The 24345-nt window shown below is 40.0% G+C and overlaps 1 protein-coding gene across 2 annotated transcripts; it reads left to right on the top strand.

The window, feature by feature from the left end:
* Positions 1-238: 238 nt before the first annotated feature.
* kcnk10b (potassium channel, subfamily K, member 10b) lies at positions 239-22571 on the top strand. Of its 2 annotated transcripts, XM_020053856.3 has the most exons (8): positions 248-320; positions 759-847; positions 6001-6413; positions 14260-14377; positions 15115-15275; positions 16137-16329; positions 20084-20226; positions 20505-22571. In XM_020053856.3, exons 2-8 carry the CDS (start codon positions 790-792, stop codon positions 21135-21137), a joined length of 1719 nt encoding a protein of 572 aa, XP_019909415.2. In that variant the 5' UTR covers positions 248-320; positions 759-789; the 3' UTR covers positions 21138-22571. The 2 variants fall into 2 exon arrangements, with proteins under 2 accessions (XP_010877008.2, XP_019909415.2); XM_010878706.4 differs by lacking the exon at positions 759-847 and having other exon boundaries at positions 239-320.
* Positions 22572-24345: the final 1774 nt, after the last annotated feature.

The following is a 24345-nucleotide window of genomic DNA, read 5'->3' as shown; positions in this document are numbered from 1 at the left end:
ATTCTGTAATTTTTATTTCAAGCATCCCCCCCAAAAAAGTGCCTGTATAAAAACTGTGGAACCTCAAAATAACAAAGCACTAGGCTATATTCATACCATATGTGTAAGGGACACGATTATATTGTTGCAGAAAGACAGCTTTTTATTTTGATACATTATGTATGATTTCTCCAGCGGATGATGTAATGGTTTGCGTTGTCTATGCTTGAATACCTTTATGCTTTTACTCTAGCGCCATGTGCCTGTACGCCGGTACCCAACTGTGAGTGCAGTGGTTCCCTCGAGGTAAGGACGATAGACGGGGTCCTTTGCACAAAATAGTAAGTAACCAGTTTACATACATTTGTACATTATTACGCGTATCACGGGCCTTCAGAATTAGTGATAATTAAATAAGAACTTTTTGAAAAACGGGCGTTGACGATGAGATGTAGCTAGCTGCATTACTATCATTGTTCATCCTTTGTTGGGGTTGATTTTTCACAGTACAGTAATGTTTTAAAAGCGCACCCCCATCTACTTCTGTTCCAAAACTGACGTTAGAACTGTAACCCACAGGGTGGGTTTGAATGTTGTGATAGCAAAGCCAGAAACCAAATTACGATCGAGAAAGGGTACATGGTTGCTTTCCAGTTACTTTTCCTGTACATTTGATTATGTAATTTTAAGAGAGAATTTCACCAGTATGACAAGGATGCTTTGATTTGGTTTTCTTGATTACATTTTCTCAAGCACTTTTTACCCGGTTGTTATTGTAGGCTATAGTGTTTATTCAGAAGAACAATAGCTATGAAATTTCCACTGGAAAACCGTAGAAAAAAAGAAAATTGGGACCCTGGTCAACAAGGTTAGTAAACATTTGACTTTCAAATAAAATTTGTGTAAGGTTTCTCTTATGATGAACGAATAAATTCATAGTCGTATAGAGATTTAGTAGTGTCCAGATCCTTGCTGTGTGTCTAGGACATCACAAAATCACTAAAACGTGAATGATGCGTACGGTGCCATATCTTTCAAATGTATCGTTTGTTTATTTCATTTCAAAGTATAGCTTAATGGAATTTATGTTATTGCAATTGTGCTAATTATGAATGCAGGCGGTTAAGTGGATCTCTTTCTTCTCCATCCCTTATGGGCACAGCTGGTCGCACATCGTTAGGGGTTGTGTGTGTGGTTTGAGGGTGGGTATTGGGAATTAACGGGCAGAAACAGAGCCTTTCTAGCGACAATATCCATCATATTATCTGTTTCAGCAGTTTAATCTGGTCCAATAGCTGATATGAATCCTATTGAATCCAAACAGATTGCTATCCTCCATGAGCACCACTTGCACTAGTACGTAGGGCGCGGCCAAAGGAGCATGTTGATTATATTCATGATCGTGATTTCCAATGCTTTCTCTGTGGGAGTCATAGCCTATATTGGAGATCAGTTGATAAAATGTATCCTTATGCAGAAAAGTAAAACCCGTTTGCAAAGACATTTTTTTTTATTGAGTTCGGTTTTGGACATGCGTGTGCGTGTGGTTCTCATTTATAAATGGTTAACGCAAATTCGTCTGGTCAAAAGTTCTCAACTTGGTGTCATTTAAAATAGAACGACATTTTCTGGGGGCAGATGCACGAAATACAAAAAATAAATGAACAAATGTTTTGCATATTCCCATATATTTCCCATATAGGTCTTTTTTTGTAGCTTGCATGTCTGACATTATTAGATTAAATGTCTTTCTAAAGTCATTCCCAGCCATCCTAAAAAGAGGTTCCTTGATTTTGAATACTCTTTTGGGGTGTTTTCTGGACTAAAAACAAGATCAATGATGAATCATTATTCAAAATATGTTTAACTCCATGACTCCATATCTTTACCTGTCCAAGAGACCACTTATTATCCCAACAATACCTTGGAAATGTAATCCTACTACCTATAGGTGTGCTAAGGCAAAGTGACTGTTGTTGATGTTGGTGTATTTCTGGCTGTGTCCCGGTCTTGATTACTTCAGGTTGTTTTCCTTTGTTTCAGTATTAATTCTTGTCAAAGGATGGACTATCTAGATGGAATTTCATGTTGCAAAAAAAGGGACTTTTATATATTTTCTTTATTGAGCTAGCAAGTTATATAGCCTACTGTATATAGTACTGTATATAGCGAGTCAATCATTAAAATTATATTAAAAAACACCTCCATAGGAACTATTAGCTCTTTAAAATGATGAAACCCAGCAAGGTCCCTCCCATTCTCAAAAGACTCAGTCAGGACAATCTCACATAGGAGTGGGTTGGGGGGTGAATGCTGGGGCTTTCAGTGTTTATACATAAAAGGATCTAAATATGGAGGCCTCCTTTGCACAATGCCCCATTTTGGTTGACCTCCCTCCCCCTCCCTCCCTCACCCAGCTTGCTTGCATTTATTATACATCCCATCACCAAAGCAATTACCCTTTGTAACAGTTGTAACTATCTTACGGGCCACACCTGTCTATTGGGCAGATTGAGATGGAACCTCTTATCAATGTTCTCAGTGTCTCTGTGTGTAAGTCAAATCAAATATTAAATATAAAGTAATTTTTTTACATCAACAGTGGTCACAAAGTGCTTTTACAGATAACCACCCTAGAAACCCCAAAGGGCAAGCAACAACAAGAAATTGATGCACAGTGGCTATAAAATACCTATAGAGGAGTCAGACTATGAGGGGTGGCCATTCCTATTTAAAAAAGTACATTACCTTTTTGGGCAACAATGTTTTTGCATGTTCAGATGACCAGTAGCTACACTAAAAAGAGAATGTTCTTGGAATTCCACTTTGAGGCTCTGGGGGACTCTGGGGGTATTGTAAAGAACTATTTACACATGTTTCTCAAAAAACCATATGAACAACCTAGGCACGGAAAAATCCGGGGTGTAAGACTTATAATATACAGAGGGTGGACAAAGTAACAGAAATGCCTCGTGCAATTTTGAATTTGATCCCAGAAACACATTTAAAAAAAGTTGGGATAGGTGCATGTTTACCACTGTGTTGCATCACTTCTTCTTTTAACAATAATACTCTGTAAGCATTTGGGAACTGAGGAGACCAATTGCTGTAGTTTTGAAAATGAAATTTATTCCATTCTTGCTTGATGATATAGGATTGCAGCTGCTCAACCGTTTGGGGTCTCCTTTGACATATTTTTAGTTTCATAATGTGCCAAATGTTTACAGTGGGTGACATGTCTGGACTGCAGGCATGTCAGTTTAGCACCTGGATGCTTTTACTATGGAGCCATGCTGTTGCAATACATCCAGAATGTGGTTTGGCATTGTCTTACTGAAATAAGAGAGACTTATTGCTGCTTCAAAACTTGTATATATTGTTCAGCACTAATGCTGATGAGCAAGTCACCCATGTCATATGCATTAATGCACCCCCATACCATCACGGACGCTGTCTTTTGAACTGTGTGCTGATAAGTCCGGAGGATTCAGCGTCCATGATTCCCAAAAATAATTTCAAATGTTGATACGCAAGACCAGAGGACAGTTTTCCACTTCACCTCAGTACATCTTAAATGAGCTTGGCCCCAGAGAAGGTGGCGGCGTTTCTGGATCTTGTATATATATGGGGTCTTCTTTGCATGCTAGTGTTTTAACTTGCATTTGTGGATGCGGCGATGTACTGTTTTCACATATAATGGTTTTCGGAAGTGTTTCTGAGCCCATGATGTAATTTCCACTACAGAATCATGTCTTCTTTAAATGTGGTGCCACCTAAGGGCCCGAAGATCACACCCATCCAATATTGGTTTTCAGCCTTGTCTCATACATACAGGTGCTGGTCATATAATTAGAATATCATCAAAAAGTTGATTTATTTCAGTAATTCCATTCAAAAAGTGAACATTTTTATATATACATTCATTCCACACAGACTGATATATTTCAAGTGTTTATTTCTTTTAATTTTGATGATTATAACTGACAACTAATGAAAATCCCAAATTCACTATCTCAGAAAATTTGAATATTGTGAAAATGTTCAATATTGAAGACACCTGGTGCCACACTCTAATCAGCTAATTAACTCAAAACACCTGCAAAGGCCTTTAAATGGTCTCTCAGTCTAGTTCTGTAGGCTACACAATCATGGGAAAGACTGCTGACTTGACAACTGTCCAAAAGACGACTATTGACACCTTGCACAAGGAGGGCAAGACACAAAAGGTCATTGCTAAAGAGGCTGGCTGTTCACAGAGAGAGGCGAAGGGAAGGAAAAGATGTGGTATAAAAAGTGTACAAGCAATAGGGATTACCGCACCCTGGAGAGGATAGTGAAGCAAAACCCATTCAAAAATGTGGGGGAGATTCACAAAGAGTGGACTGCAGCTGGAGTCAGTGCTTCAAGAACCACCACGCACAGACGTATGCAAGACATGGGTTTCAGCTGTTGCATTCCTTGTGTCAAGCGACTGTTGAACAAGACACAGCGTCAGAAGCGTCTCGCCTGGGCTAAAGACAAAAAGGACTGGACTGCTGCTGAGTGGTCCACAGTTATGTTCTCTGATGAAAGTAAATTTTGCATTTCCTTTGGAAATCAAGGTCCCAGAGTCTGGAGGAAGAGAGGAGAGGCACAGAATCCATGTTGCTTGAAGTCCAGTGTAAAGTTTCCACAGTCAGTGATGGTTTGGGGTGCCATGTCATCTGCTGGTGTTGGTCCACTGTGTTTTCTGAGGTCCAAGGTCAACGCAGCCGTCTACCAGGAAGTTTTAGAGCACTTCATGCTTCCTGCTGCTGACCAACTTTATGGAGATGCAGATTTCATTTTCCAACAGGACTTGGCACCTGCACACAGTGCCAAAGCTACCAGTACCTGGTTTAAGGACCATGGTATCCTTGTTCTTTATTGGCCAGCAAACTGGCCTGACCTTAACCCTATAGAAAATCTATGGGGTATTGTGAAGAGGAAGATGCAATACGCCGGACCCAACAATGCAGAAGAGCTGAAGGCCACTGTCAGAGCAACCTGGGCTCTCATTACACCTGAGCAGTGCCACAGACTGATTGACTCCATGCCACGCTGCATTGCTGCAGTAATTCAGGCAAAAGGAGCCCCAACTAAATATTGAATGCTGTACATGCTCATACTTTTCATGTTTATACTTTTCAGTTGGCCAACATTTCTAAAAATAATTTTTTTGTATTGGTCTGAAGTAATATTCACATTTTCTGAGATGCTGAATTTGGTATTTTCATTAGTTGTCAGTTATAATCATCACAATTAAAAGAAATAAACATTTGAAATATATCAGTCTGTGTGCACTGAATGAATATAATATACAAGTTTCACTTTTTGAATGGAATTACTGACATAAATCAACTTTTTGATGATATTCTAATTATATGACCAGCACCTGTACAGAGATTTCTCCGGATTCTCTGAATCTTTTAATGATATCATGTACCATAGATAATGAGATCCCCAAAATCTTTGCAATTTTAAGTGGAGAAACATTATTCTTAAATTGCCCGTGCAGTCTATCAAATCTTTACTTCTGACAGACCCATCCTATTTGGAATTATCTTTTTATACCTAATCATGTTACCAACCTATTGCCAATTGACCTACTTGTGTGATATTCCACCAGGTTTAGTTTTTTAACATTCCACAACTTTTTCAGTCTTTTGTTGCCTCTCCCAACGTTTTTGAAACATGTTGCTGGAATTAAATTCAAAGTGGGCATATGTTTTTAAAGAAACAATAAAATGTCTCAAATTCAACATTTGATATGTTGTCTATTGTCCTAATTTTTATTATATTGAATATAGGGTTTAAAGGATTTTCATTCTGCTTATATTAGCATTTTATGTTTTTGGAAACAGGGTTGTATATTAAGATTTCTATTTACACTGCAATGGGAATCACACAACAAAGTACCATATGTGTCATATTTGCGAGCTTCATATTTAGAGGTATAAATTACTATAGTTGGCTGACACTTGAATTATCTCTCCTGTTTAGTGGCAATCCAGACCAACTTGGTCCCTCCCAAGAAGGTCCAGTCAGGGACGATCCAGTCCAGCCTAGTCCAGGCCAGTGCAGCAGCCGTGCAGAACCCCAGTGGCAGTGATCCCAAGGGGGCAAATGCTCACTGCCCCTTACCCCGCCTCTCCATCTCCTCTCGCTCTGCCAGTGTGATAGCTAGTATGGACACGACCGGTGACTTCTCGACACTGCACTCTGTGATGAGGTGGAAGACGGTGGTGGCAGTGTTTGTGGTGGTGGTGGCCTATCTGGTCGGCGGAGGCCTGGCCTTCAATGCCCTTGAGCAACCCTTTGAGAGCAACCAGAAGGACAGCATCACTCTTGAGAAGGCTCTTTTCCTTCATAGGCACCCATGTGTGATGCCGGCAGAACTAGAGGCACTTATCAAGGTGGGTAATGGTGCATGCTTGCCTTAGTATTGGGTTAGTATTCACTCTTGGACAGACTACATCCACAGAAATGCTTAAGGATGCACTGTTGTATCCACTAGCAATTTGGTATCTGACGATTATTTGCAAAACGTTATAATCGTTGTTTGGCAGATTGCGTTACATTTGGCAAATTTAGATTTTGTCTGAATTCGTGTCCAATATGCTCCAGTGATCTTTATAATAATATTTTTATATAGTCATGAGTAAAAAAAATTTATGTCATCATTCTATCTCGGTTGCAGTTTTGTTGATGAAGTTTTATACATTATTTCCTACATTTCTATCAAGACATTGTGTAATTTACAATTAAAGAAAGAGAATATGAATTTACCATCACATAATGTACATTTTCCATTCACCGACAGTTATTTTTGTAGGTTTTTGGTCATTAAAATGTTTAGAAAGTATAGAAACATTTTTATTACAGAATCTGCATTTATTGCCATTTCATTTGATTACATTTTTATTAAATTCATGCTAGAGTTAACAGGTACAGAATTGAGAGAATGTAGGTATCGGTATCGAAATTGGCTGATTGTTTTCTAAGAATATCAACTATCGGTATCGGGCAGGAATTTTGTTATCGGTATAATTTATATTGTAGATGTCTTGATACGCATGTCTGTTTTAAAAAAATCCAAAGAAATCATCAAAGATTGGATGCATTTAACGCTAAAAGCATTAGCTTTTTTGTCCACCTCGACTTTAAAACTGAAAGTGCATTTCACAAAACTGAGCATGCATTTCAGATTCAATGTTTTGAACAAAGTAACAAGTAGTGTCAAGCAGAGCTTTCCAGCTTAATTGAAAGCAGTTGTACCTTACATTTAAAGTGCAGATCATATATATTGCATTTCTGTCTTTTTCTTGCAGATCTACATTCAGTTCATTCAACCTCGCTGTTGGTCATTAAGAATAGTTAAATCCAGGAGCCACGTTTGGTCCTCTAGCTGTGAATATTCTCCATGTTTAGAGAGCTTGAGAAACCCTTTTGATTTCAGGCAACAGTTTCTTGAATCTTTCCAAAAAATTTCTCTGCTCAGCCATCACACGTCTATGTGCTCCGTTTACGTCTCCTGAGTACGGAAAACCTCTGTTGAAGGCTCCTTGCACAAAATGTCATTGCATCACTTCTTTTGCGCACAAAACGTGTTGGTGAATTATGATATGGTGATTAAGTCTGGAAAAGACACATTAGCTAATCCATTTTCTTAAAATGCACAACTGGTGATATATACAGAAAAATTATTGAAACATTTTTGTTGTTATCATTTATGTGGAGACGGTTAAGAACATGTTTTGGAGTGAGTTTGATCACTGCAGCATATGACCAGTGCCTGAAATTAATATCAGAAATGGAACTATTACCAAAACTGTATGGATGACGGTTCAACACTAAAACTGGAAAATGAAATCCAACATGCTATAAACCGAAATGTCCCTCTAAAACTCCCAAATCCCCTTTTACTCTCAATATGTAATTACTATAGGAGTCCTAAATTTGTGAACATACAAGTCCTGATCAAATAATTATAAGCAGGTAGTCTCTCATCCTCTCCCTCAAAAGACAACGGCAATCTACAGTATGCTAGAGTATCAACCAGCCAGAGCGATTAGCAGACATTTATTAGGGAAAAGTAAATAAACCTTTTTCACCTGGCCAATAAATGGCAGTAGCCAGGAACCAAATCGGGATGTACATACAACAATAACAACTATCTGACCGTTGCACCCATTTGATTGCTGCCAATTAATTTGATTTGCTCGAGAGATATGCTAACTGTGAATGACATTAAATACATTCAGTATAACGGAGAAATACTAAAGTTGATTCAACTTTCTAGTTAGTTACACTGTACAAAATTATAAACACAACACTTTGTTTTTGCCCCCATTTATTATGAGCTGAACTCAAAGATCTAAGACTTTCTCTATGTACACAAAAGGCCTATTTCTCTCAAATGTTGTTCACAAATCTGTCTAAATCTGTGTTAGTGAGCACTTCTCCTTTGCCGAGATAATCCATCCACCTCACAGGTGTGGCATATCAAGATGCTGATTAGACAGCATAATTATTGCACAGGTGTGCCTTAGGCTGGTCACAATAAAAGGACACTCTAAAATGTGCAGTTTCACAGTATTAGGGGGGTCCGGGGGGTCAGTATCTGGTCTGACCACCATTTGCCTCACGCAGTGCAACACATCTCCTTTGCATAGAGTTGATCAGGTTGTTAATTGTGGAATGTTGGTCCTCTTCAATGGCTGTGTGAAGTTGCTGGATATTGGCAGGACCTGGAACATGCTGTCGTATATGCCGATCCAGAGCATTTCAAACATGCTCAATGGGTAACATGTCCAGTGAGTACGCTGGCCATGCAAGAATGTTTTTCAGCTTCCAGGAATTGTGTACAGATCCTTGCAACATGGGGCCATGCATTATCATGCTGCAACATGAGGTGATGGTGATGGATAAATGGCACAATAATGGGCCTCAGGATCTCGTCATGGTATCTCTGTGCATTCAAAATGCCATCAATAAAATGCACCTGTGTTCGTTGTCCATAACATACGCCTGCCCATACCATAACCCCCCCGCCACCATGGACCACTCGATCCACAACGTTGACATCAGCAAACCACTCACCCACACGATGCCATACACCCAGTCTGCCATCTGCCCAGTACAGTGAAAACCGGGATTCATCCGTGAAGAGAACACCTCTCCAAAGTGCCAGATGCCATCAAATGTGAGCATTTGCCCACTCAAGTCAGTTACGACAACAAACTGCAGTCAAGTCAAGACCCCGATGAGGACGACGAGCATGCAGATGAGCTTCCCTGAAACGGTTTCTGACAATTTGTGCAGAGATTCTTCGATCATGCAAACTGATTGTTGCAGCAGCTGTCCGTGTGGCTGGTCTCAGACGATCTTGGAGGTGAAGATGCTGGATGTGGAGGTCCTGGGCAGGTGTGGTTACACATGGTCTGCGGTTGTGAGGCCGGTTGGATATACTGCCAAATTCCCTGAAACGCCTTTGTAAACAGCTTATGGTAGAGAAATGAACATTCAATTCACAGGAAACAGCTCTGGTGGACATTCCTGCAGTCAGCATGCCAATTGCAAGCTCCCTCAAAACTTGTGACATCTGTGGCATTGTGCTGGGTGATGGAACTGTACATTTTACACTGTAAACTCTAACGTATTTTTTACTCAAATGTTTCTACTAAGTGTAACTCAAAGTTAAAATTTGTATAAGTTTGAAATGAAAATGTTCACAGCATGCTCTGCTTCAAGTTGATATTTTGGAAACGTTTTATTATCTTTTTTTTGCATGTACTTTGACTGATTAATTCATCTTAGCTACACAAACATCAAACACATACGTTTGTCTAAAGTAATCCAATTATGTAGTAAAACAAAGATTTTGCACCCACTACTGAAATTATTGTAACAATGACATAAATAATCTTCCTGTCAAAAGTTTAGTTGGATTTCCGTGGGAACTGTGCATTCCTTTTTGCAAGCCAATGCCTTGTGGGTAGCGTTGCAAAAAAAAGAATATCTGGGGAAGTTCCCAGTTTAACCAGAAATCTTTCAGAAAATGTTCTTGAAAGTTTGGCTTTGTGGCAACTGGGCTAGGATTTCAACCTGACCGCACAATGTATTTGAGGGCATCTGAAATTATTAGTCCATGAGTCCATAATAGCTAAGGGGGTTGCTTCAAAATAAGGATTTTTGGGATATGTTAAGTATTCACAATTTTATAACAGTAAAAATTAAGTGTGTTCAGTAACCATGTGTTTGTCATTAACAAATGAAGTCATGGGTGGTAACTTTAGAGATCACTTGATAGAGCAATGCATATTGGAAAAAAATATTCTCCTATATTTTTATGTACAGTAAACTTGAAATAAACTTGAATAAATAAATTGTAATTTGTAAGTAATTACATACAAAATTAAGTTAGTTTATCTAAATATTTTGATGTAATCAGATTCCACAAAAGTTTTGAGTATTCTGAACTAGGTTTTACAGTGTAGAGTGGCCTTTTATTGTGGCCAGCCTAAAGCACACCTGTGCAATAATCATGCTGTCTAATTAGCATCTTGATATGCCACACCTGTGAAGTGGATGGATTATCTCGGCAAAGGAGAAGTGTTCATTAACACAGATTTAGACAGATTTGTGAACAATATTTGAGAGAAACACAACCCTTTTATGTACATAGAGAAAGTCTTTGACCTTTGAGTTCAGTTCATGATAAATGGAGGCATAAACAAAAGGGTTGTGTTTATAATTTTGTTCAGTGTAGTTGCGCAAATCAAAACAGAAAATCCAAAGAAGTTCAATAAGTTCCAGATCTGGTAATTGGGGTGGCAAAGTAAGGTATTTTATGTAATCCTCATGTTCATAAAACCACTCTTTAATTAGTTTAGCAGTGTGTGTTAAGATATAATCATCCTGGAATATTAGAACATAATTAGGGGAAAGTGTTTGCATCACCTGGTCCTTGGCTGTTATACGACCATCCAGAGCAATCATCAAACCCAGTGAACTCCCACTAGATGGCTGCCCATACCATTACGGATCCCCCACCATGGTTAACATTTGGCCACAGACATTGTGTGTTGTTGGCATCCTTTGGCTTTCTCTAAATGTAAACCCATAAGGATGTAGGAAATAGGTTGAAAGATGACTCAGTTGAAAAGAGGCAAAAATTAGACACTGTGTACATTTCTCAATATTTCTGCTAATATAATCAGTGAAAGAGATCCAAAGACTTTATCAAACAATGACAACTGCGATTACACACTAAACAATTTGCACCACCATTGGTATAACTCAATAATAAACCCAAAAATGTATCATTTCTAAATACAAAAACATTCAGCAGTTTGCGCAACCATACCTGCTTGAGCTTGTGGAATGTATTGGCATATTCCAATGTAAAAAAAATCACTAGGGAACAGACAAAAAAATTACATTGTATTAAAGGATACTGACAACATTTGTCATGCTGTTAATTGTTTGAAGTCAACATAATTTAGTGTTTGCAAATCACTAGAAGCCAAGTATATTTAACTTAAAAATACCTGTACCGTCCTCTGTATGTGTTCCTAGTCATATTTTGACAGCAAGTTAAACGTCTTCACATTAATGATCCATAAACACAATGTCCATGTCCACAGGGTTTGTTAATTTGAAACAGCGTGATATGACAAAGCATCCAAAGGCATTCAAACGTAGAAGATGGATAGGGATAATGAATATAACTAACAAATGAGCACACTGAGCCATACATGAGGCAACAACTTCTTTCCTGAATAAAAGTCACATGACAAGTCAATCCCACTAGCTAAGGAACTATATCTCAGATCACCACCAGAGAGAGACAAAATCAAGGAAAGCAACTGAGGGTAAGTAGTATTAAAACTGTTACAGAACAATACCTCTTCTTGGGAACACTCAAAAAGCTAAATGACCCATTATTTTGAGTGTATTAACAATCAATACATATTAACTTTATTTTGAGGGATCAACCCATGTTTAAAGCTCTACAAAAAGATGTCATCAGTGAAGGCAGTAACTGTGCCCACTCTTATGGGGTGTGTCCTCTTTTAAACAAGCACTCCATCAACATGTCTGCAGTTTATATGTTCCCCTAAAATGTTCCATAGCCCTTCCATTAGTACTGTGTCAAATCTGTCATTTAGCCATCTATCATGAAGACGGCTCTGGCCGGAGACCTCAGCTTTGGGTGACTCACTTTTTACGGTTTGATGGGGCTTTGGCTCAGTGATGGCAATTCTGGGAAGAGTGTGGGAGTGTTTGTGTGCGTTTGTCTCTTAAGTGTAGCTCCTGGCTGCCTACTGTTTTCCCACCAGGACGTCAGGCCTAATTTGCAGTGCTTGTTAGTATGGCTCAGTGTGCATGTGTGCCCAATGTGACTTCATGGTGTCATCAACTACAATTAAGCCTGTTGTTTTTATATAGAGAAGTAGAGATTCTGCATGTTACTTCGACACAAGCAGTTGATGATCATTGGAATGATGTTATTGTACTGTCTTTCCTAGGGGTAAAAACTTTAATTTACTTCAGAGCTAATGGAATATAGTATAAAATACACTGTTTTCTGATGCAGCCATATACTTGAGGAAGTTGTGTTCATCACCTCTTTATGTCAATATTCACTCACTGGTTAACCTCATTTTCAAACTACTGAGAACAACACATATGAGCCTGGCACAGCAACCATTCAGCAAGTAGGTCTGTTGTGACTTACTGAGTAAAATATTTGTTATCTTTGAATTTGAGCAAAAATGGTGTGGCTCCAAATGGAGTGGTATTGCTGATGCTGATCATGTTCAGTGCCCTACATAAGCATTGTGACAGTAAAGTCAACATGTTTGCTACGTATGAAAATAGAATTGAAAGATGAATGTGACGCAAAAGTACAGAATGTCACCTTCATAAAGGCCATAGCATAAAGGTTGGGTATAGCCAAATAAACAGTTTGGAATGTGCTGAAATAGAAAGAAACCAAACCTCAGATCTGTATCCAAAACCGAAATGCCAGATTAGAATTAGCTACAAAAGTTTGTCCAGTCAAGCCTGAGACAGTCAAGTCGGAAACTTGTCTGCAGAAGGAGAAGCAACTCAAGGACTGCATGGCCAAAGCAGCTAAAATTTGCTCAGTTTGAATATATTATGGTGTGAACGTGCCCCCAGCTAGTGCATCAGTGCTGCACCAACACCCCCAATCAAAGCTGTCAGCATCCGGAACCTTCCGGGGGCAGCCAGCAGGGCAAGCCCCGCCTCCCCTCATGGGAGGGATAAAGAGGTTCAGCCAGCAGGAGTAGAAAGCCACCTTGGAGAAGGGGATGCAGCTGCATGGCCCTAAATACTTGCTCAGTGTCCTTTCCCATTGCCCCGTTATGGTATTCACTAAGGAATTCTCTTTCTTGGATTAAATCGACTGGGTCATTAAATTGACTCGGGCAGTGTAGCCTTGCTTCTTCTTCTTTAGCCCTGACAGCACTTGTGCCATTAGTCGCAATGTAGGTGAGGTAGAGGGGAGCCAAGCAGATGCGTCATAGTCACCCACTGGGACACACCACAGGGTACAGGCACACGCTGAGCCTGTGGCCTTATCCTTTAACCCTAATACATTATGGAAATGTGACCATGACAAGTTCAGAGCTACTGGGAGAAAATGTTGCTGTTAAGATATCTGAATAGGAGAAATATGAGATTCAGAGAAGACGGTGAAACCTATAGTACAGGTGACTGACATGCAGTTGGAGACTGAAGTTACATAATGTTAATGACAAACAAGAAATAAACAATACAAGTCTTCTGGTACAGTGGGTGACCATCTAATTGCTACCTGTCGTAGGGAATACCTAAAGAAGAAAATGATAGTCATTAATTAACCATAACACACACACTCACACACACCAGCAGGGGATGACGATGCTGTGAGTTGGTAATTAAGTACAGCCAGACACGTGTTAGGCTTAGGGTTTTCTCCTTCCTTCACCTTGGGCCTTGGCATTGTACTATGCTCTTCATAGTCCGTAGCTGCTGTTGAAAGAGCAAGATCACATAGGCTATCCCACTGGCGCCAATTTAGCTAAGAGCTTTGCTGTGGTTTTTTTCTGGGTTCATTTTTTTCTTTTTCGTTTGGATGTTTAACTTGCACATTGAACTGAATGGAATTTATGTATTCACCAGAATTGCAATGTAAAGATATTTCTGTACCATTGTCATGTTATAACTAAGCCAATGCTCTGTCTTTCTTAGCATGCGATAGACGCTGTCAGTGCAGGAGTCAGTCCGATTGGAGAATCTTCTTACAATTCCAGTCACTGGGACCTGGGCAGTGCCTTCTTCTTTGCTGGGACTGTGATTACAACAATAGGTGATCTCCACCACCGACTACTGAACTCATTAACTACTGAACTCATTACTGTTAAATAGTCATTCTTCATCCTTTGATTGACTTAGTGAAATAATGCAGTATCACTTGTCTACTTGGTTACTTTCAGGTAAATCATAGGGGCTTTTTGATTCACACAACTCTAACATAATGTGTGCTGTTCACCGTATTTTGAGCTTGCTAGGAATGGAGAAGAAAATAAAGAGCGGAAAAACAATGCATCATTCACAGGAGTACATTGTTTTCAGTGTTCATATTCAAGCCTCCAAATGTGTTCACACGTTCCTATTGGGATGCGGGAAGGAACAGTGGCACTGGGGTGTCTCTATATTAGAACATATCAATAATGTTTCATCTGTTTACTGAATAACACAGCTTCTCTGTGGAGACTGACACACTTCCCACCATGCTGGTTCTGATTGAACAGCGCCCTAGTCATCCCTCTCTGAACTATCTCCATTCACGGCAGGTTGTAATCAGTTTTGTTCTCTGAGTGCAACCTCATTATTTCCTCTCTAATATTTTAGTCATTTAACATATATTCTCTTTCTGCATACATATTCCTACTTTTTGTACTGGCCCCCCTAAGGGAATTGAAGTCACAACCCTGGCATTGGAAGTGTAATGCTCTAGCAACTGAGTTACACAAATCTTTCGTGGTATATTTTTACTCCAGGAAAATAACTCAGACGTTACATAACATAACACTTCTGTGACAGGTTACGGGAACATAGCGCCCAGCACTGAAGGAGGGAAGATCTTCTGCATCTTCTATGCCATATTTGGCATCCCGTTATTTGGGTTCCTCCTGGCCGGCATTGGAGACCAACTGGGGACCGTTTTTGTGAAGAATGTCTTGAGGGTGGAGAAGATTTACAGGGTAGGTTGAATTACATGAGGATTGGATGTACTGGAACTGCATATGAACCCATTATGCTTTCAGAGGTTTAAAGTTAATAAATGCTTTCAGAGGTTTCAATTTAATAAAAAGCATGTTAGACTGTGATCAATTAATTTAGACATACCATGTTTGATAACCTATTTTCAGGAGAAAGGGCTCTTTGGAAATGTATTTTTGGAAAGAACGTCGACATAATAATGCTTAAGTGTTAACATTGGCGCAAATATTGGCTTTTAAGAATTTGATGATATATTTGAAACATCAACTATTTTACCACCTACTGTATGATGACAAACATTTTCCAATGACTCTCAAAAGACATGCTTCCCAGTAGGGCCTTTCTATACTACAGTCTTACAAGACAGTTAACTAGAGAGTAGATGCCTTATTTTATGTTATTGTTTAAATGACATTTGAGCTAACATGTACTGCACGTTAAGCTGAGAGAAGGTTGTGGGATGGAACTGAGGGATATGTGTGTGCAGCAACTTGACCAGCCCATCCAATTAATAGCCTATATTCAATATATTTGGCTACACAACGCAGAATAATTTACTTTAAAGATTTTACATGTATTCAAATTTTTAAGCAGTTTGAACTAAGAGCCCTTTGAAAGCCAAATTAGTTATCTATTTTAGGTGAGCAGAGCCATGAAAGATGGCTAACCAACTTCACACTGTTTGAGTTAGTTTGTGATGCTACTGCAGATCTCTTCAGGCTTACTGTGCCTTTGAGCTGGACATTTTTTGTGTATTGGTCACTGTTTTATAATACATTAATAAAACCTTTGTGATCGTCGATTCACCATTCTTCTCTGACCATGTCATGTTTGTCTTGCAGCAAAAGCACAAACAGATCAGCCAAACCAAAATTAGGGTGACGTCCACCATACTCTTCATTATAGCTGGGTGTGTAGTCTTTGTTGGCATCCCAGCCATAATTTTCAAACACATCGAGGGGTGGACAGCTCTGGACGCTATCTATTTTGTTGTCATCACGCTAACAACTATTGGCATAGGGGACTATGTGGCAGGTAGGATAATATTACAGTTAACCCTTTTTGTGTCATAGTTACAGTATGTGTATTTGTTTAGTATTCCATTGCCATTTTCAGTTCCTCATATTTTTCTTACATTTACTTGAAATCCTTGTAAATGGAAATTATATTATGACATTAAATTAGCCAATGGAATCTCCTTCAATTCAAAATTACAGTATCTCACAAAAGTGAGTACACCCCTCACATTTATGTAAATATTTGATTATATCTTTTCACGTGACAACACTGGAGAAATGACACTTTGCTACAATGTACAGTAGTGAGTGTACAGCTTGTATAACAGTGTAAATTTGCCGTCCCCTCAAAATAAAACAACACACAGCTATTAATGTCTAAACAGCTGGCAACACACCTGTGACAAGGTCTCAGGTGTGAATGGGGAGCAGGTGTGTTAAATTTGGTGTTATCGCTCTCACACTCCCTCATACTGGTCATTGGAAGTTTAACATAGCACCTGATAGCAAAGAACCCTCTGAGGATCTGAAAAAAAGAATTGTTGCTCTACATAAAGATGGCCTAGGCTATAAGAAGATTGCCAAGACCCTGAAACTGAGCTGCAGTACGGTGGCCAAGACCAAACAGCGGTTTAACAGGACAGGTTCCACTCAGAACAGGCCTCGCCATTGTTCACCAAAGAAGTTGAGTGCACGAGCTCAGAGTCATATCCAGAGGTTGTCTTTGGGAAATAGACGTATGAGTGCTGCCAGCATTGCTGCAGAGGTTGAAGGGGTGGGGGGTCAGCCTGTCAGTGCTCAGACCATACACTGCACACTGCATCAAATTGGTTTGCATGGTTGACGTTCCAGAAGGAAGCCTCTTCTAAAGATGATGCACAAGAAAGCCCGCAAACAGTTTGCTGAAGAAAACTGGATTACTGGAACCATGTCCTGTGGTCTGATGAGACCAAGATAAACTTATTTGGTTCAGATGGTGTCAAGCGTGTGTGGCGGCAACCAGGTGAGGAGTACAATGACAAGTGTGTCTTGCCTACAGTCAAGCATGGTGGTGGGAGTGTCATGGTCTGGAGCTGCATGAGTGCTGCCGGCACTGGGGAGCTACAGTTCATTGAGGGAACCATGAATGCCAACATGTACTGTGACATACTGAAGCAGAGCATGATCCCCCCCCTTCGGAGACTGGGCCGCAGGGCAGTATTCCAACATGATAACGACCCCACAACACACCTTCAAGACGACCACTGCCTTGCTAAAGAAGCTGAGGGTAAAGGTGATGGACTGGCCAAGCATGTCTCCAGACCTGAACCCTATTGAGCATCAATGGGGCATCCTCAAACGGAAGGTGGAGTAGCGCAAGGTCTATAACATCCACCAGCTCTGTGAAGTCGTCATGGAAGTGGCAACCTGTGAATCTCTGGTGAACACCATGTCCAAGAGGGTTAAGGCAGTGCTAGAAAATAATGGTGGCCACAAAAAACACTTTGGGCCCAATTTGGACATTTTCACTTAGGGGTGTACTCACTTGGCTGTGTTGTGTTATTTTGTTATACAAGCTGTACACTCACTAATTTACATTTGAGCAAAGTGTAATTTCTTCAGTGTTGTCACATGAAAAGATATAATCAAATATTTACATAAATGTGAGGGGTGTACTCACTTTTGTGAGATACTGTATGTGTGCTTATGTTTTGTTTTGCATGCACTTTTTCAGAAATCCCTGGAATAGCTTATGATGCTTTTTCAGACATATAAATATATACAGCTCCAGACAAAAATGAAGAGACCACTGCACCTTTTTCTTTACTTTCCAAAAAAGTCAAAAAGGAAGGTTTTGAGTGAGAAACAGAAGGGTTCAAATTAAGAGACCACTGCAAATTCCTCACTCAAAACTTTCCTTTTCAACTTTTTTGGAAAGGAAAGAAAAAGGTGCAATGGTCTCTTTATTTTTTCCAGAGTTGTATGTGTTATGTATTACGTGGAATGTGTTATGTGTTATATGTTATGTGTTAAGTGGAATGTTAGTGCAAAAATATTCCAAATTAATGCTGATACATCAAGTCTTTTTTGATAAGTTATTGCAAACATGCTGTTTGTCTCCTGAAAACAAAGTTGACAATGATTCTGCATTAACATGTACAGGTGCTGGTCATAAAATTAGAATATCATCAAAAAGTTAATTTATTTCAGTAATTCCATTAGTGAAACTTGTATAATGTATACATTCATTCCACACAGACTGATATATTTTGAGTGTTTATTTCTTTTAATTGTGATGATTATAACTGACAACGAATGAAAATCCCAAATTCAGTATCTCTGAAAATTAGAATATTACTTAAGACCAATACAATCTTTTTTTTTTTTTTATGTTGCCCAACTGAAAAGTATGAGCATATACAGCACTCAATACTTAGTTGGGGCTCCATTTGCCTGAATTACTGCAGCAATGCGGCATGGAGTCAATCAGTCTGTGGCACTGCTCAGGTGTTATGAGAGCCCAGGTTGCTCTGATAGTGGCCTTCAGCACTTCTGAATTGTTGGATCTGGCGTATCACATCTTCCTCTTCACAATACCCCATAGATTTTCTATAGGGTTAAGGTCAGGCCAGTTTGCTGGCCAATAAAGAACAGGGATACCATGGTCCTTAAACCAGGTACTGGTAGCTTTGGCACTGTGTGCAGGTGCCAAGTCCTGCTAGAAACTGAAATCTGCATCTCCATAAAGTTGGTCAGCAGCAGGAAGCATGAAGTGCTCTAAAACTTCCTGGTAGACGGCTGCGTTGACCTTGGACCTCAGAAAACACAGTGGACCAACACCAGCAGATGACATGGAACCCCAAACCATCACTGACTGTGGAAACTTAACAATGGACTTCAAGCAATGTGGATTATGTGCCTCTCCTCTCTTCCTCCAGACTCTGGGACCTTGTTTTCCAAAGGAAATGCAAAATTTACTTTCATCAAAGAACATAACTTTGGACCACTCAGCAGCAGTCGAAATGCTTCTGACGCTGTGTCTTGTTCAAGAGTGGCTTGACACAAGGAATGCGACAGCTGAAACCCATGTCTTGCATATGTCTGTGCGTGGTGGTTCTTGAAGCACTGACTCCAGCTGCAGTTCACTCTTTGTGAATCTCCCCCACATTTTTGAATGGGTTTTGTTTCACAATCCTCTCCAGGGTGCGGTTATCCCTATTGCTTGTACACTTTATTCTAACACATCTTTTCCTTCCCTTCGCCTCTCTATTAATGTGCTTGGACACAGATCTCTGTGAACAGCCAGCCTCTTTAGCAATGACCTTTTGTGTCTTGCCCTCCTTGTGCAAGGTGTCAATGGTTGTCTTTTGGACAGCTGTCAAGTCAGCAGTCTTCCCCATGATTGTGTAGCCTACAGAACTAGACTGAGAGACCATTTAATGGCCTTTGCAGGTGTTTTGGGTTAATTAGCTGATTAGAGTGTGGCACCAGGTGTCTTCAATATTGAATCTATTCGCAGTATTCTAATTTTCTGAGATACTGAATTTGGTGTTTTCATTAGTTGTCAGTTATAATCATCAAAATTAAAATAAATAAACAAATAAACTTGAAATATATCAGTCTGTGTGCAATGAATGTATACATTATACAAGTTTCACTTTTTGAATGGAATTACTGAAATAAATCAACTTTTTGATGATATTCAAATTTTATGACCAGCACCTGTATATAGTGTGTACAATAATACATAAATAGTTTGCATCTAATATAACAACTCTTCCTCAATGTTCCAGGTGGGGACCGGAACATTGAATACAAGAAGTGGTACAAGCCCCTGGTCTGGTTCTGGATCCTTGTGGGCCTGGCCTACTTTGCTGCAGTCCTTAGCATGATTGGAGACTGGCTCAGAGTGCTTTCCAAAAAAACTAAAGAGGAAGTGAGTGCAAATCATTATCGTAAGCATTATCTTTACTGAACATTCCCTCTGTATTAGGCTCAGCTATTTATCTCCTCCACCCCGGAGACCATGGAACCATGAAAAACACAGTGGTGTGAGAGAAGTGGGTTGAGATGCAGTGAGTTGTCCTGTACACAGTGTATGGAGTATATTGTGACATTGGTATTTAAGGGAAGCACATAGGCTTTTATCTGAAGATCCAACAACTTGGATGCCTCCCTACTCTAATGATGACCTCCATCTTTGCGTTATTGCAGGTGGGGGAGTTCAAGGTCCACGCAGCTGAGTGGAAGGCCAACGTGCGGGCGGAGTTCCGGGAGACGCGACGGCGGCTAAGCGTGGAGATCCATGACAAGTTGCAGCGGGCCGCCACCATCCGTAACATGGAGCGTAGGCAGCTGGGCCTGGAGCAGAGAGCCCAGTCCCTGGACATGCTCTCTTTGGAGAAGAGCCACTTCAAAACGTCCTCCCAGGAGAGCATCGACACCAAGCTGAATAACTTAAGGTTGAGGGGGGCAGGGGAGCTCTGCTATGACCAGAGGCGAGGCAGCGAGCAGACCCAGCCTGCCTCATCGTCCGAGGACAACCTGTTCAATCTCCGCTTCCGTTCCCTCAACAAGCTGGCCAAGAGACAAAAGAACCGCGAACTGAACCGTGCCAGAGAGGCAATGGAGCAAAGGGAGGATGGGGGACAGAAGGACACGGAGGAGGAAGATCAGGAAGTGGGTGATAATAAGGAGGGCAACACAGTCTTGACGAGTATTGAATATGCAGACGAGCGCAAAAAACTTAACCATTTTGTCCCGGCTCCGGCCAAAGGAGAGAACAGTACGTTGGAAGGAAGAGCGACAGTCCCAGGAAAAGCACTAGTGTGTCCAGAGAAAGAATGAGAGACAGAATGAAGGAGAAGGGGGCCTTTTTTGATGTCTCAAAATGTGCCTTGCTGTTTTTTCTACGCTTCGACTTCAAACTGTTCTCAGTAAATATTCTGTTTAAAGTCAGCAGTCACTGTGCCATAGCAATCTAAATAAAAATAAAGATGCCAAAATGTGGAAAGGAAAGAGATTGAGGGTATTTGGGTGAAGAACTCTTATCTCCTGTATAGTATCTATCTTACAGAATCTCCTTTGTTTTTGAAGAACGCAGTCATTGTTTATCTTCGTACAGCCGCCTGATCCCGCAAGCTTACATTTAAAAGCTGCTTGGCTATCAGTCTAGTCAGGCTGTATAGGCTTATGTTTGGACCCGGCTACCATTTAACCGGGCCAGTCAGCGCACTTTTATGAATTATCGGTATGGTCTAATTATGGGTGTGGTCTAATTATGGGTGTGGTCTAGGTGATGATGAGTACTAATCAAATCGATTTTTCTGGAATATTCAGCAACACTAAACCTAATGCTATTAGTCTTTTGTAAAAACAAAATTCATCAGCTGTTTAAAAAATATAATTATAATCTTGGTAAGGTGTCTTTTATACACAAAGGTTTGAGTTATAAATGGTAATAATCGTTTTCAGACAGCTACACTTACCAATTTGCTTGTTTGATTTCTGTCGCTCGATGTACATTACGGTTTGGTGTTGTGAATTACGCCTCATGCCCAAACGGTTCTAATCTCAGCCCGACCAGATTGATGTCTGTATAGCGTTTAAATGTAAGCTTGTGGGATCAGGTTGCTGTTCGAGGCTACTAATTGTTACACATCCCCACCAAAACGTATCTGACAAATATAGCTTACTTTACATGGGATAACTATTTTCTTCATTGCCCTGGGGTTGGTAATGCAATTAACCATCCTGGTGAAATGTCCAATAATGATATTGATACTTGTTTATTTTCTGCATGCTACTTTTATCTCAGACTGCAGAGAGGGCTGCAACTGTGTTTATTTATGAAATGGTTTGTGCACTAATTCCTAACAATGGATATGTCCTAGGATAATCAACTAATATTTCTTAATTTACCTCCCGTACTCAACACTCTGATTGTACATGGTTTCGACCAACAACTTGGTGTTCCACAGTTATAAAGATAAAGTGCAAAAACTTCAACGCTTAGGGTGAATTGTGCTTGTAAGTACCACATATCTGGGGTACGTCTGTTACTTAATTAAATGCAGTCTTTTATGAGAACGGTAGGCCCTATCTGGGTATCCAGGGTGTCTGCTAAAAGCTGAGAGTCTTGTCTTTCCAGCGGTGCCTCACAATGTTTGTCGGGACTCACTAGCATAGAAATCTACCATGTTGTTATTATACATAACCTATTACAGGATTAATTGGGATCATTGTGTGTACATCATACCTCTGAATCATTAAAATAGTAGACCAGGGTTTTGTTTCACCAGGGCCCTGTATTTTATAATGCATACACCCACTCCCTGAAAAACAGAAACAACTCCTAAACCACAGTTATTACCATACTCTTTCAATGTCTTTCTGTATTATTATATATATATATTTTGACATATAAGGGGAGCTTGACTGGCTTTTACATGCAACGGGTTTAACTGATTGTCAGTACAGTTCAGGACAGTTATGGCTGAAGAAATTGTATTAGTCCATTTACATCAAAGGGGTTTTAAAGAACAAAAAAACCCCAGCTATGATAGAGTAGGTCCAGACTATGATTGTCAGTCTGTATTCAGTGCTTTCACTTGTTAAAGCCTCCAATGGATATAAAATGTAAAAAGGCAACAAAATGACTTGAAAAGAGGGACGGGGAATGTGGTCAACGAGAGTGATGAGCAGATCCTTTGGAGATAGGCAGCGCAGCGTCACATCAGCTCCTTGTCCTCCCTGCCATCTGACTGCGACTTCCTCAAAAATATTGATTTGTCACACGATTACATGTACAAAGTATCTTGTTGTAACCATGGGCTCTGTTGATTGTGTTCCATCTGTGCAGTTGATTTGTCTACCTGTTCAAAGTCCTTGATGCAGCCTCTCCCCACCCTCCAATGACATAACGGAACAGCTCATTTTGAATGATAGATAGGAAAAAGTAACCGCAGCTACATTTGTAACCAAATCAGTAATATATTACAAAATATAAAAAATACAAAAAATATCAAGTGGAACACCGGCCTTAACGCTCTAATGTAGTATAGGAATGTACAACAATAGCCTATACCTGATGTAAGTATACTTCCTTTTATGTAATTTTCCAAGGATACTCATGATGTTTCAGCAATCACAGCCTTCTTGGTGGGAGAAAGAAAGCAGTTAAAAATAATGATCTTGTTTGGTTTCTGTGGCAGTGAGGCAGGGAGCAGTCCACCCATAGCTTTTAGAAAATGGCTGATAATGCCCCAGGATTCTGATTGTGTTTTCTTTACAGGATGCAGGGGCCATATGTAGCCTTGCGGTCGATGCCGAGCTGCTGTCTGCACTGTAAATTCGATTAATCAATTACAAAGAATAGAGAAGAGAGAGAAAGCCATTCATGTAATGTAGTTGGGAGCTTTGAGAGAGGTGGGCATCTGCTTTCAAAGTCAAAGTGTCCTCCACCTGCTTTCCGTCGTTTCCCGTTCTTCTCATGGATCGAGATGGATTGGCTTTGGCCCTTACTCCATCAATTCACACTTCAATTACAGGATTGCACTATTGTATTCATCTTGAGATTGGTAATCAATGGAACATTACTGGCCAGGATCATGCTTAGCCAGGGAAAAGCCAATGTGCTGATCAAGCACTAAAGTGTCCGACCTTGCAGTGTTTGGAGATGTTGGCTGATGTTCTGAGCTGCGTACTATCTATTTTAATTGTCTGATCAATGTTATTCATAGCTGGCAGCCTAGCAGTTAAAGCATACGACCAATAACCGAAGGTTGCTCAATTGAATCCCAGAAATGGCTGTGAAAAATCCACAAGGCTAGAGAACTCACATTTGGTGTCACAGCTGTACCTCTGTACATTAAACCCCCCCCGCCATTTTTTTCTTAACAGGTTTGGATCCAGAACTTAATATAAAATCCAACCAAATCCACTTTACTATGAGTAAAAGGTGATTGTTTCATGCGTTCCTTTAAAAAAAGTAACTCAATTAGAAAATTGTTATTCTGACATTCACAGTTCATTACAGAGGGATGAAACCCTGCTT

Source organism: Esox lucius, chromosome 15 (assembly GCF_011004845.1).
Source record: "Esox lucius isolate fEsoLuc1 chromosome 15, fEsoLuc1.pri, whole genome shotgun sequence".
NCBI lineage: Eukaryota > Metazoa > Chordata > Actinopteri > Esociformes > Esocidae > Esox > Esox lucius.
The sequence above is the reverse complement of the archived record's forward strand: the minus strand, read 5'-3'. Positions and strand labels throughout refer to the sequence as shown.

What these genes read in the sequence shown, in the direction of transcription:
- kcnk10b (XM_020053856.3), top strand. Translation starts at nt 790, where the DNA reads ATGAAATTTCCACTGGAAAACCGTAGAAAAAAAGAAAATTGGGACCCT. An exon ending in GGGTGGAGAAGATTTACAGG is followed by an intron (nt 15,276 to 16,136) that starts GTAGGTTGAATT and finishes TTTGTCTTGCAG; the next exon opens with CAAAAGCACAAACAGATCAG. An exon ending in CCAAAAAAACTAAAGAGGAA is followed by an intron (nt 20,227 to 20,504) that starts GTGAGTGCAAAT and finishes GCGTTATTGCAG; the next exon opens with GTGGGGGAGTTCAAGGTCCA.